Below are 14145 nucleotides of genomic sequence, written 5' to 3'. Positions count from 1 at the left end.
TCACAGAACAATACCAATACAATGCAAAACATGAGGGGATTGAGGGCCCTGCTCTTTCGAGCTTACAATCCAGAGCAGTGTGCCACAGCCATCCAGAGCAGTGTCTGAGCTGATTGAGAGGAGAACTGTTAGTAAACAAAATAGTCCTCCTCCCCGTTGGAGATCTTCGGAAATTGCCGGGCGCCAGCGAGTAATTATTGGCCACGATTGACAGCCGCAGTTGCCAGTGCGGGTAGGGTGCGCACCCCTACCCTGAAATGAAAAATCACATATATATATGTGATTTTGCGCACCCGTGCTGCCCTGTAGGGGGGATGGGAAGTGGTTAAACAAGCCTTTGTTTAAAAGCATAAAACAACGGGGGCATCAACCCCTAATACAACCATGTATAAACAGGTACAAATACATAATGACGATCAGCATAGGTCGAAGGGTCAACGTGTTACGTAGGCACTATCGCTTCTTCGGGACTTTAAAATCTTTTCCATATGATGAGATGCCAATTTATCAATGATTCTTATCTAAAGGTCAAATAAAGCTACTGGAAGCTATGGAATTGGAAAGAGAGAGTGTGGATGGAGATTTTGATGCTCTTATATCAGATAGAGTTTTAGAAGAAGAGGAAGATTTGCAGTCCGAGTGTGAATATCGCCCGATGAAATATAAAAATAAATCGCTAAAATTTCCAACTCAAGGTAATGCAAGAGTGGATCTTTTTTTGCAGTTGGTAACAAAAGATATCGAAGAGCTGAGCTGTGCTAACACAAAACCTAATTTACTCAAAAAGGAATGGATTCCCTCTAAAACAGTGGTTCTCAACCTGTGGGTCGCTACCCCTTTGGGGGTCTAACGACCCTTTCACAGTGGTCCCCTAAGACCATCAGAAAACACATATTTCCGATGTGTAAAGAGCAGTTACTGTGTAGAAAGCAGCTGCTGTGTTGAAAGCAGCTACTCTGTTAAAAGCAGCTACTGTGTTGAAAGCAGCAGTATTGGAGGTAAAACGACACTTCATGAATTATAATTACTGGGTAAATAATTTTATGGTTGGGGGTCACCACAACAAGAGGAACTGTATTAAAGGGTCACGGCATTAGGAAGGTTGAGAACCACTGCTCTAAAAGGTCCACAAGAATGTCATAACTTGATTATGAAGCCCTCTGATAAAGGGCTTGTGTTTATATACCGGTTTATACATGGTTATATTAGGTGATAACGGCCCCATTTTTGTATGCTTTTATACAAAGGTTTGTTTAATAAAAGGTAAAACTGATTTAAATGTATGAGTTCTATGTAACGGTAGACTCATGGGTCATCCTTGAAAGCCCTTGATTTCTTCATACACTTTCTTTTATTTACCAAAACTACATGGTGCAAAATCTGGTGCAGGTCTGCATTGAAACCAATCAGCTTCCAGGTTTTATTGTCAAAGCTTAACTGAACAAGCTGAAGTTAGAAGGTCATTGGCAGGGGCGGACTGACAACTCATGGGGCCCCCGGGCAATAGGGGATCATGGGGCCCCTGTGTCCTTGCCCAAACTCAAAAAAGCCTATGAAAAAGATACCAGGGGCATCTCATGGGGCCCCCTACTGACCTCAGGCCCTCGGGCAGTGCCCGAGTTTTCCAATGGTCAGTTCACCCCTGGTCATTGGCTACCATGCACAACTGCACCAGTTTTTAATAAATCTACCCCATACCAGGGGTGGACTGACCATTTGGAAACTCGGGCACTGCCCGGGGGCCCGGGGTCAGTAGGGGGCCCCACGAGATGCCCCTGGTACCTTTTTCATAGGCTTTTTTGAGTTTGGGCAAGGACAGAGGGGCCCCATGATCCCCTATGCCCGGGGGCCCCATGAGTTGTCAGTCTGCCCCTGCCCCATACTGTTGTTTTAAATATGGCAACATGGAAGAGGAGCGGTGGAGCCAATACATTCATTAGTTCAGTTAAGAGTGCCGTACCAGCCAATCTGCAATCATCTTCAGGTTTTCAGATAGACACGACATACACTCACCGGCCACTTAGGTACACCTTGCTAGTGCCAAGAAAATATCCTTCACGCCATGACACCACCACCACCACCAGACTTGATAAAGGCAGGATGGATCCATGCTTTCATGTTATGTATGCCAAATTATGACCCTACCATCTGAATGTCACACCAACCAGTCTGCCCATTCTCCTCTGACATCAACAACGCATTTTCCTCCACACAACTGCTGCTCACTGGATATTTTCTCTTTTCCGGACCATTCTCTGTAAACCCTAAAGATGGTTGTGCATGAAAATCCCAGTAGATCAGCAGTTTTTGAACTATTCAGACCAGCCCATCTGGCACCAAAAACCATGCCACGTTCAAAGTCACTTAAATCCCCTTTCTTCCCCATTCTGATGCTCGGTTTGAACTTCAGTCATCTTCATTACATCTTGATGCCTAAATGCATTGAGTTGCTGCCATGTGATTGGCTGATTCACAATTTGTCTTACCAAGCAATTTAATAGGTGTATCTGATATAGTGGCCGTTGAGTGTAGATGGCTAGCTAGATATCAAAAAGCCTCAAAAGCTTAAAAAAATATTCTTCTTGCAAAAAAAAAAAAAAATTAGCAAGACTAAAGTTGATTCAGTTTTGTCTGTTGTTTAGGCCTCCACCTGTTCCTGTGTGAACAATGAAAGATTATATCTGCAGTTTGAATTTCAGGCCAGCAGTGAAGACAGCTGTGGAATTCCTTGTAACTGGACACAAGACTATTAAACAGCAGCAACCGTTGGTAGTGGAGCACTTTATAGTGGCGTTTTTAGCGACACCAAATCATGTGATTTATTTTTGTAACAATTCCTAAAATCTATTTCTGACATGTTTAATATTCTATATCTTCAGAATTGTATTTCATGTTGTTTTTTTTTTTTTTTTTTTTGTAATTTTCTAGTTACTTCTGTATATTTAATTTAAAAGGAGAGATCTAGACCTCAATTTTTTTGTTGGGTAAGAGTAGGGAAAAGTCAGCATTAATGAGATTTTCCCTTGCGTCTTGTTTCAAAGACAAGTAGAGAAATAGGTTTTTATCAATGTCTCTGTCCCAACTGGGGTAATATTCCCTAACAGAGGTTCTAACCTCTCCTTCTGTATTCCTGCCAAGACATCAGAAAGACCTGTTCCCTGTGATACTCTAGTTGACTCTTTCTCAACCTCCAAACTTCATGTGGCCTTCAGATTAGCACAACAACAGTGTGTAGAGAGCTTCATGGAATGGGTTTCTATGGCCGAGCAGCTGCATCCAAGCTTTACATCATCAAGTGCATTGCAAACCATCGGATGCAGTGGTGTAAAGCACGCCGCAACTGGACTCTAGAGCAGTGGAGACGTGTTCTCTGGAGTGATCAATCACACTTCTCTGTCTGGCAATCCAATGGACGTGTCTAGGTTTGATGGTTGCCAGGAGAACAATACTTGCCTGACTGCACCAGGGGTGGACTGACAACTCATGGGGCCCCCGGGCAATAGGGGATCATGGGGCCCCTGTGTCCTTGCCCAAACATAGAAAAGCCTATGAAAAAGGTACCAGGGGCATCTCATGGGGCCCCATACTGCCCCGGGCCCTGGGGCAGTGCCCGAGTTTCCAAATGGTCAGTTCGCCCCTGGACTGCACTGTACCAAGTGTAAAGTTTGCTGGAGGGGGATTATGGTGTGGGCTGGTTTTTCAGGAATTTGGCTTGGCCCCTTCGTTCCAGTGAGGGGAACTCTAAATGCGTCAGCATACCAAGACATTTTGGACATTTTCATGCTCCCAACTTTGTGGGAAGAGTTTGGGGACGGCCCCTTCCCGTTCCAACATGAGTGCGCATCAGTGCACAAAGGATGAGTGAGTTTGGAGTGGAGGAACTTGACTGGCCTGCACAGAGTCCTGACCTCAACCCAAAGAAAACCTTTGGGATGAATTAGAGTGGAGACTGCAAGCCAGGCCTCCTCCCCCGACATCAGTGCCTGACCTCACAAATGTGCTTCTGGAAGAATGGTCCAACCTTCCCATAGACACCCTCCTAACCCTTGTGGACGGCCTTCCCAGAGGAGTTGAAGCTGTTATAGCTGCAAAGGGCGGGGCCAACTCAATATTGAACCCTACAGACTAAGACTGGGATGCCATCAAAGTTCATGTGCGTGCAAAGGCAGGCGGCCCAATACTTTTGGCAATACCGTATAGTATATTATATATATATATATATATATATATATATATATATATATAAAATAATATATGTAAACCCCCATAATAATCTCTACAGCCCTCCCTATACTCCTATTATTATGATGTACATGTATCGTGATGTCTGTGGCTCCTCTATAGTGATAAATAGGGCCCCTCTATAGTGCTGTATATGGATCCCTGTAGTGCTCACTAGTTCAGTGACAGCCTGCCATCTGCTCTTCCATACAAGCCCTGGTTCTACCCCTCTTTTCTCCATACAGCCAGATTGACAGTGTCTGGCCCCGCCCCCTCAGCTCCCTGTACAGGGTGAGTGACAGTCTGCCGCTGCCCCCGTGTTCCTATTGGCTGTCTCACAGGATCGCAGGGAGAGAAGACGACAGGCTGGGTGGAGAGTGAAGGTATCAGTTTGGGGGCTCCATGTGCCCGGCTGGCTGCTGCAGCTTCCCTCCTGAAGGCCACTCCACGGCCCCTCCACAGTGCTACCCTCTGGACTGAGCCCGCCGAGCCCTGACCCCGGAGCGCAGTCCTTAGTCACCAGCCTGACCTTAAAGCACACGGGGTGATTAGGGTGTGCCCAGGCACACTCCGTGCGCATGCCTACCATGTTATAGAACCATTTTATCCAAAACTAAATGAAATTATTTCTCAAACAACAAATGAACATTCTCTGAGGCAACACCAAAGATATTTAAAGCCAAGGTCAAATAAAACGACATACAAAAAATATATAAGAAAATGTTTTAATAACACAGAACAAGAAAAGTGAAACATCCGATGTGTGTTAAACGTCATTATGAAGCATCAAATCATTCAAACACAAGTGAAAAAAGAACGGTATTAAGACAATTGTTTAAATTAGGATTTAGGGGGAAGAAAGGTTCATTCTCGTCACGGATACAATAAAATGTATGGGAAATTTCCACACTCATCTATAATTACAGTCACGCTTACCTTTAATTCTTCACCACCAAAAGGGCCCCATACAGTGTACAGGCTCTGGTAGCAAATCAGTCAACCAGATTAAAAATGTGGCATTGCCAACATATATATATATAAAAAAAAATACCAAAATTGATATCTGCCAAGATATTTTGCCATCAGCTGATTATGCAACTAAGAAATTGCAACGTACATTATAATCCTTTTTTGATCATCCTCAGTGCATTAACGTTGTCCATCGTTCTCGATTTCCAAAAGACTAAAAGAAAAAAAAAAAAAAAAAAGCAATCGTCTTGCTACATGTTTTTTTTAAAGCGCCTTAAAATATTCAGGGAGGGCTGTCAAGGGGGGGGGGGTGGGGCGGGCAAATGCCCCATGGACCCTATCTTTGTTTTATAATTTGAGAACTGGCACTGTGAGGGCAACAAAGCCTTCTTCATTGCTGCATGTACTGGGCAATAGTTGTGCATGGCCAATGTTTTTACAGGCTTGTGGATTTTACTATAGTCACAATCATCCCATATGGCTAGATCTATTTTTTCTCCATAATGCTATGAATGTAAACAGTGACCTTATGTTGACCGCCATCCAGTGGCAGCCCTCCATTGAATTCTATTGAGGCATTTGGTGCCGTATGAACTATGGCACTCTATGGTCATCCGGTGGCAGCCCTCCATTAAATCCAATTGAGGCAATTGGTGCCGTATGAACTATGGCACTCTATGGTCATCCAGTGGCAGCCCTCCATTAAATCCAATTGAGGCAATTGGTGCCGTATGAACTATGGCACTCTATGGTCATCCAGTGGCAGCCCTCCATTAAATCCAATTCATCCAATTGGTGCCATATGAACTATGGCACTCTATGGTCATCCAGTGGCAGCCCTCCATTAAATCCAATTGAGGCAACTGGTGCCGTATGAACTATGGCACTCTATGGTCATCCAGTGGCAGCCCTCCATTAAATCCAATTGGTGCCATATGAACTATGGCACTCTATTGTCATCCAGTGGCAGCCCTCCATTAAATCCAATTGAGGCAACTGGTGCCGTATGAACTATGGCACTCTATGGTCATCCAGTGGCAGCCCTCCATTAAATCCAATTGGTGCCATATGAACTATGGCACTCTATGGCCATCCAGTGGCAACCCTCCATTGAATCCTATTGAGCTAACTGACGCCGTATGAACTATGGCACTCTATGGCGGCCTCCAATGAATGAGGATAAAACTGAAAAATGTTCCACGAATATTATTAGCACGGTACCCAAATATAGGAGGGTACGCTAGAGCGAGAGGAAGGTGCTGAGTATATTGAAGCGTCCGTGATTTAACACACAATTTCTTTACTGTGCATGACAAGCATGCTATCGGATGCTTGGAAGAGGCGAAACCATGCAGTATGTGGGAATCACATGAGGCAGTGATTAAGCCAGGAAGCATGGCCTTTGCTAGCAAAAAAGTTAACCGTCTTCTGTGAGTAATACAGAGGTTGATTCAACGTTTAGCATTGATCATGGGTTCATACAGTTTGCTTCCACGAGTGCTTGTAGGTCCATCCTGAGCAGGACAATAGGAGACTACCACAGTGCAAAGTGCAGAAAGAAAACTCAGATTATTCCTGTAGCGTTTATGGGCTTTTTAAAAACGTACATTTTTTTTGTTTGTTTGTTTTTTTGCATTTCTCTCCAACTGAACTCCTTGATTCAAGGAAGGAAGGTGTCAATTCATCTCCAGCTCTAGCGCTGAATGCTTGCAACTAAATTCTCTGATAAAGTTGGCATGGCGGGAGGTCCTGTGACTTCAGAAATGGAAACTTCGCAAGGACAAACTGAAGGACACTTTTCGCTCTGTGTTTAGTAGGAAGCAGAGAGAGAGAGAGAAGAGAGAGAACAAATAAGAACAGCGGAAGAGTGACACAGTGAAGATCGATGTGGTTAGACAGCGAAGCGGTTACAGCATGCGAAAAGACAGGAAGAACAAAGGACGCATTCATTACTGAAACGTGGCCATGCACACATGACTTTTCTGGTAAGGCAGTGCCTTTTTATTGCATGTTCTAGAAGGAAGGTTGGGATGATTGAAAGCTTTGTTTCTACAGGGCACCGAACGGGCCTTGTGAGTACACTGCACCGAACGGGCCTTGTGAGTACACTGCACCGAACGGGCCTTGTGAGTACACTGCACCGAACGGGCCTTGTGAGTACACTGCACCGAACGGGCCTTGTGAGTACACTGCACCGAACGGGCCTTGTGAGTACACTGCACCGAACGGGCCTTGTGAGTACACTGCACCGAACGGGCCTTGTGAGTACACTGCACCAGCCATTTTGCAATTTAATGTTATTAAATAGATATCACTGCAAATTAGTGTCGACAAATTCTAATTCTGCAACTAGCTTCTGCATTTGGGTTACTACTGAGGTCTGCACAGAGCTGCTGATCGAATCGCAAGCAGCCTGTTGCATCTCTGGCTGGTGTTTTTAAAATAGCTATTTTTGTTTACTCTATTAATATTTATTCTTTTTACACTTTTTTGATTCGTTTTTCATTTAAAGTGATTGTAAAAGTTAATTAAAAAAAAATAAACATATTATACTTACCTGCCCTGTGCAACATTTTTGCACAGAGCAGCCCTGATCCTCCTCTTTTTAGGTCCTCCGCCAGTGCTCCTGGCTCCTTCACTTCTCTGAGTGACCCCATAACAAGCCGCTTACTATGGGGGCACTCATGTTTGCTCACTCCCGAGCCCTGCTCTCTGTGTCCATAAGACACACAGAATCCCCCCACTCCCTCCTCACTGGCCGTAATTAACAGCAGAGAGAGCCAATGGCTCTCGCTGCTCTCTCTCTCAGCCAATGAGCAGCCGGAGACCCAGGAGAGCAGTAGCTCTCATGCATACTGCTTGATCACAGTCTGGCTCAGGTAAGGGTGGGATGTAGGGGGAGCTGAATACTGAAGGTTTTTTACCTTTATGCATAGATTTCATGGAGGTAAAAAACCTTCAACCTTTAGGCCTCATGTACACTGCTGCTTCTAAACGTGAGTTTTGTGTATTTTTTTGCCAAAGCCCCTGAAAACAACTCAATAAAAGCCTATTTGTCCATGTACACATAGGCTTTTACCAGAGTTTAGGGGCAGTAGAGTTTAGAGGCAGTTAAATGTTCCTCTCCTGAACAAAGAAGAATCACATTCAGGAGAGGAACGTTTTGGCCAAAGAAAGCTAAATGCGGCAAAAATGTGGGTAAACACATCTAAATACTAGCCGCATTTAGCTCGTGGGCATTTATTCAAGTCAGTGGAAAATACTCTGGCCAATCAAATCAATAAATGTTCAAGTGCTAAACGCGGTAAACACGGTACCGTGTTTACACGTGTGTTTGCTAACACAAGGAAATTAACAAGTCCCCTATGTCACATGTGTCAAACTGTTGTCCAGCTGTTGCCAAACTACAAGTCCCATGAGGCATTGCAAGATTGACAGTTACAAGCATGACTCCGAAAGGCAGAGGCATGATGGGACTTGTGGTTTCGCAACAGCTGGAGGGCCGCCAGTTTGGCACCCCTGCCCTATGTGATAGCTCTGGTCTGGTCTGGTCTGGTCTGGAGACAGCAGTGGTCTATTAGACTCCCAACGTCTCCCCTGCCCTCCATAGCAGTGGCTTAAGCCCAGGTCATGCTTGATTAGCAAAGAATTACAGCTCTGAAACTGGATGCGATGAAATCACTAACATTTCCAGCTTCATTAGTCACAGAGGAGATCAGGAAACAGATGTTCCTCCATCTCCAGTGTGAAGTTTTCCTGGATGAGTACTGTGGCAGGAGGGAATGGCCCTTCTCGGTACAGTAAAAGTGATCAGGCAGCTGTAGCGCCGTCCAGATCCCTTTTACTAGACAGTTAATCACCAGCTATAAAATGTGATACCAAGATCATGGCTGCCGCCATAATCTTGGTATAACCATTTGCTGACAGGCTGTATGGTGGTCAGCAGATGGTTAAATGATTATGTATACTGTGAATATATGAAAGAATAATAAAAATGTATGCAAAATTGGATTTAAAAATGGATAAAAAAAATGTATAGATTATATCCACTACAACCCCATTGGCTGATGAAAATATAATACATATATTATATATATTTCTAAATTTACAATATATTTAAATAAATTGAAATAAACTTGAATTTGTATTCTTCCTTCTTGATTCCATAAGCAATAAAAGGAATTAGTTTAATATATCTGGGAATCCATTCAAGTAGCAGGTCTAGATAACATTTTTTAAGGCTTTAGGATGAAATTAGTTGACCCAACAATGGCATCATTGAATGTTCTGTCCAACAATTTCTCAGAATTGCATTGAAACACTTCACAGAAAATCTAACTGTGCATGGCCAGGTTAACTGAGCAGAATTATAACTGCATAAGGTACTATGGTGCACACAAATCTGTCATGGGTCGTCTATCTGTGTTAGAATGGACTTCTGTTTCTCGTATTGTCCACATCTGATGTAGACTATTGAATGGAAGGTGTTACACAGAGATACATACTAATTTAGATTTCTCAATATTGATATGAAGGATTCACAGAAAGGCAAAAGGCACACAGCATAGATCTTTGCCAATGAAAATCTATGCAAAAGGAAAACACATTTATACTATACTAGGACCCAGAATATTATCAGTGTACAACATTGAGAGAAGAAGCTTCCCTGGGCAGCAGAATATCCTTCAGCAATGGTCTTTGCACAACGTTCTATATACATTAATCATAACACCACCTTTCTGGTACCGAGATGTTGTAAGAGAGAGTAGCAAATAATCAGCTTTTACATACCTGCACAGGTATTCCCAGATTTACACTGTCGGAGAAGTCTTGGAAACATGTATTACAGCAGAACTCTGGTAAAAAAATTATTTTCCCATGCAATGGGGCTGTGCCTGAACTGCAGGGGTTGAATGCTCGTTCTGTCTAGGGCAGGGGTAGGCAACCTGAGAGCCGCAGGACTACAAGTTCCATCATGCCTCTGCAAGTCATAGCTGTAACTGTCAGTGCTGTAATCTTTGCAATGCCTCATGGGAAATGTAGTTCCACAACAGCTAGAGAGCCACAGGTTGCCTACCCCTGGTCTAGGGGCTCAGGGTAAAGCTATACCTACCCATTCCTCCGTTCCTTCAGAAAACTGTGCTCCTCCCCCACATCCAGTGGTGGACTGTTCCTGCTGTCCTCATATCCAGAGCTGGTCCATGGGCGTGATGACGTCAGGAACAGCCCATTCTCAAGACGGCCAGTACTGGGGGGAGGGGGGTGTTGGCAGGAGCGGCGGGAACCAGTCTTGCGCTCGGAGGATTGGCAGATTAGGTATGTATATCTATACTTTCCGAGGCTCTAGACAAAAAGAGCATTTAATCCATGCAGTGCAGGCACAGACTCACTGCTTGGGTTAAGAAAAAAATTACCTGGATTTCTTCTTTAAAGAGAATCTGTCATTTATTTTTGGATTACCCTTGTCCTGATATTTGTTTAAAGACCACTTCCTGACCTATTCCACTGCTGCTTCATTACCCACCCTGTTGGAGCCACAACAAAATATCCAACACTACCAGTTGTAAGAGAACATGTGACCTCTTTTCTCATGACTGTGCTTGGGCCTTGCACCCAATCAACATGTCCAAACATTGTCACATGATTGACTCCTGAAGCCACGGTTGAGAGTTGGGAAAACAAGTATAAGACAAACATCAAGGGTCATCCGGGAAAACTTACAGTCGGGTTGATTTACTATAGGCAAATAGACTGCACTCTGCAAGGGCATTTGCACCAGAGCTTAGCAAATGATGTGAAGCATAACTTTGCAAAGAGTACCCAATCATATACAAGGAAGATAAAAAAAATGTGTCTTTGCTTGCACGTGATTAGATGATGGAAGTCAAAAGAATTTTCCCCAATTCCTAAGCTTTGGAGCAAATGCTGTTGCAGAGTGCAAGGCATTTGCAAAGTGCACAGTCTATTTACTTTAGTAAATCAACCTCAGTGTCTCTTTAAAGACCCTTTTCCAACTCATTCCGTCAGACACACTGCTGCTATGTCAATTTTGTGCTGGAGCTGCTGCAGAATACCAGGCACTTCTGGGTATGAGAGAACATATATGACCGCTTATGACACAGTGCTCAGGTCTAGCAGCCAATCACCATGTCCAATCATGTCATGTTGGGGAATCAACTATGTCATTAACCCTGTGTAAGCTCCGACACCATTTGACAAGGAGCTTACATAAGGCTGACTTCCATAACTGTGTAGGAAAGGCGAGAATAAGTGGGTCAGGAGGTGGGGTTTAAAAACTCAAATGGAGAAATAATTATGATAGTCGATGTGTGTGACAGAGAGAGTCAGAAAAGGGTCTTTAACCATTAGCCGCCCGGTCTATAGCCGTTTGGCGGCCGCAAAAATGCTTCAGCTTTCCAGGTGTACGCCATCTGGTGTGCTCCCGCACATGCGCAGTTCGCACGGTTGCTGAGCCGCGCAGCGGCGCGATCTGTAACTGGCCGTGTACCTCGGACATGGCCGATGACAGATCTGAGTACCGGCCCCCGTTGCCGGTACCATGTGACCTGCTGTGACCAATCACAGCAGGTCACATGACAGTTGTATACAATGGATGGCTTCATTCATGCCATCCATTGTATACTAGTGCCTAGCTGTGAATGGTCACAACAGGTCACATGCACATGTCATGTTATTAGCTGTGGCCAAATCACAGCTAAGCACAAAAAAAAAAAAAAAAAAACCTGAATGAATCGATTTCATTCAGGTAAATGCTTGCTTATAGCAAAGTAATTCTTTGCTATAAGCAAATTGTGTAAAAAAAAAAAAAAATACTGATCACTTCCCCAAAGTAGTACAATGTTGCTATGGTAACATTGTACTACTTTGGTCATAGTAAAATATGAAAAACAAATCTTAAAAAAATAAAAAAAAATGTAATAAAAAATGTAAAATAATAATAATAAAAAAAAATATATATATTTTTTTTTTTTCATACTGTCACCAGTCAGTGTCCCAGTTCACCGCCATGCTAGTTATATGATGATGCTGTACTGCACTGGTGACAGTATGTAAAAAAAAAAAATTGTGAAAATAATTTTTTAATTTTCCGAAAAATTATTACAAAAAAAATACAACTTCAAAAAACTCGCCATTCCTCTTATGAAGTACGTCGGACTGTTTACTCTGCAAAAAGGGGTCATTTGGGGGATATCTGTACCGTCCTGACATTTGGGGGATATCTGTACTGTCCTGACATTCTTGGACCTCAAGAAATTAGATTGGCCGTCAGTACTTCAGGATTGATCAATTTTCAGATCTATACCATAGTTTGTGAACTCTATAACTTTCCTACAAACAAAATAATACATCCTAATTTGGGTTATTTTCACCAAAGACATGTAGCAGAATACATCTCGGCCTAAATTTATGAAGAACAATTATATATTTGTAAACTTTTATAACAGAAACAAAGAAAAACTTGGTTTTTTTTCAAAATTTTTGGTCTTTTTTTGTTAATTTAGCAAAAAATAAAAACCCCAGCGGTGATTAAATACCACCAAAAGAAAGCTCTAGTTGTGTGAAGAAAATGATAAAATTTTAGTTTGGGTACAATGTTGTATGACCGCGCAATTGTCATTCAAAGTGTGAGAGCGCTGAAACGTGAAAAATGGCCTGGGCAGGAAGGGGTAAAATTGCCTGGTATTGAAATGGTTAAAGAGACCCTTTAACTTTGCCCTGGATGACCCTTGACATTTGTCTTATGCTTGCCTTCCCCACACTGCTTCGGTAGTCAACCATATTTTGCCTGAATGGGTCATTTTAAAGGAAGTCTACACTATGGGCATGCATGATTTACCATTGCTAACCTGGATGAAAATATTAGCTGTCCGTTGTTTCTGGCTTTAATACTTTAAGCAAGAAACAACGAAAGCCAGAGTGAAGTCCAAACTGTTGGACTGCAGGCTCCTTGCTGGACAGTGATTCAAACACTACTAATGGTAGAGGATCAGCTTGTCAGCCAGGAAATCAGCATTCTCAGAAAGAGAAGTTAGTAATGGCAGCCTCCATATTTTATCGGTATAGGTTTGCTTTAAAGTATAACTGGAGAAAAAGTATATCGGAAAATAGTGTCACATACCTGGATGTTCCATAAGGTGCCAGTAGAAGTCAAAAACCGCATCAACCAGCCATCAAGGTGCCCCTGACAATGCTCCAATGCATGGATAGAATGATCCAGAATTGAGCATTGAATTGTGGGATTGAGCCCCACCTATCCTCTACTGACAGATTCAGGGGGTTCCGGGGATGCTGATCAGGGCCATTTTGAATCAGTTTAGGTATGCACTGGTGCCTGCAGTTATGTGACAGTATTTTCCCACCCCGCCTAGGTTTCTTTAAAGCCCAACTCCATTTAGATTTTTTTACTCTCTTTTGGACAGAACAGGGAAGGTTTAGAACATCTTCCAGGTTTTATTGCTGCCCCTGTTTCGAAGATTACCCCTCAATTATGGTAAATCTCTCCAATAGTGATGAGTTTGGGTGTGTTTAGACTAGAATCCATGCCGGATGAAGGGGTCCTGCGAGACTCCAAAACGTTGCCTTGCTGTAACTATGTGATCGTTCATTAAAACCTTTGGACCCATATTGGTGATCCTCGGTGTGCTGGTGACATTTTTCCTTCCTGATTTTGTTCCGTTCCAGCCGACGGTCGCTGCAGCACCCACTTATACACACCGCCATTTTTAACGCAGGAACGTGTGCGTTTGGATTGTACACTTGCATGCTAGACTAGAATCCAAACTCACTTCTGCAAGCCACCCACCCTGTTGGAGCCACAACAAAATATCCAGCACTACCAGTTATAAGAGAACATGTGACCTCTTTTCTCATGACTGTGCTTGGGCCTTGCACCCAATCAACAGGTCCAAACATTGTCACATGATTGACTCCTGA

General features: G+C 43.3%; 1 protein-coding gene across 11 annotated transcripts in view; it reads right to left on the bottom strand.

The window, feature by feature from the left end:
- Positions 1-4932: 4932 nt before the first annotated feature.
- Positions 4933-14145, bottom strand: part of CCDC88A (coiled-coil and HOOK domain protein 88A) — a 204214-nt gene continuing 195001 nt past the window's right edge. For 9 of the 11 annotated variants that reach the window (XM_089663901.1, XM_089663904.1, XM_089663906.1 and 6 more), the window contains one exon: positions 4933-6994. Coding sequence is in view for 2 of the 11 variants with exons in the window: in XM_089663904.1 (XP_089520030.1) it covers positions 6948-6994 (47 nt within the window). In the remaining 9 variants the exon portion in view is untranslated. The remainder of the gene's footprint in view (positions 6995-14145) is intronic. The other 2 variants (XM_089663902.1, XM_089663903.1) reach the window with 1 other exon arrangement.

Source organism: Staurois parvus, unplaced genomic scaffold, assembly GCF_062004578.1.
Source record: "Staurois parvus isolate SC_StPar_1 unplaced genomic scaffold, SC_StPar_1.0 ptg001798l, whole genome shotgun sequence".
Lineage (NCBI taxonomy): Eukaryota > Metazoa > Chordata > Amphibia > Anura > Ranidae > Staurois > Staurois parvus.
This window is presented reverse-complemented; position numbering and strand designations above follow the sequence as displayed.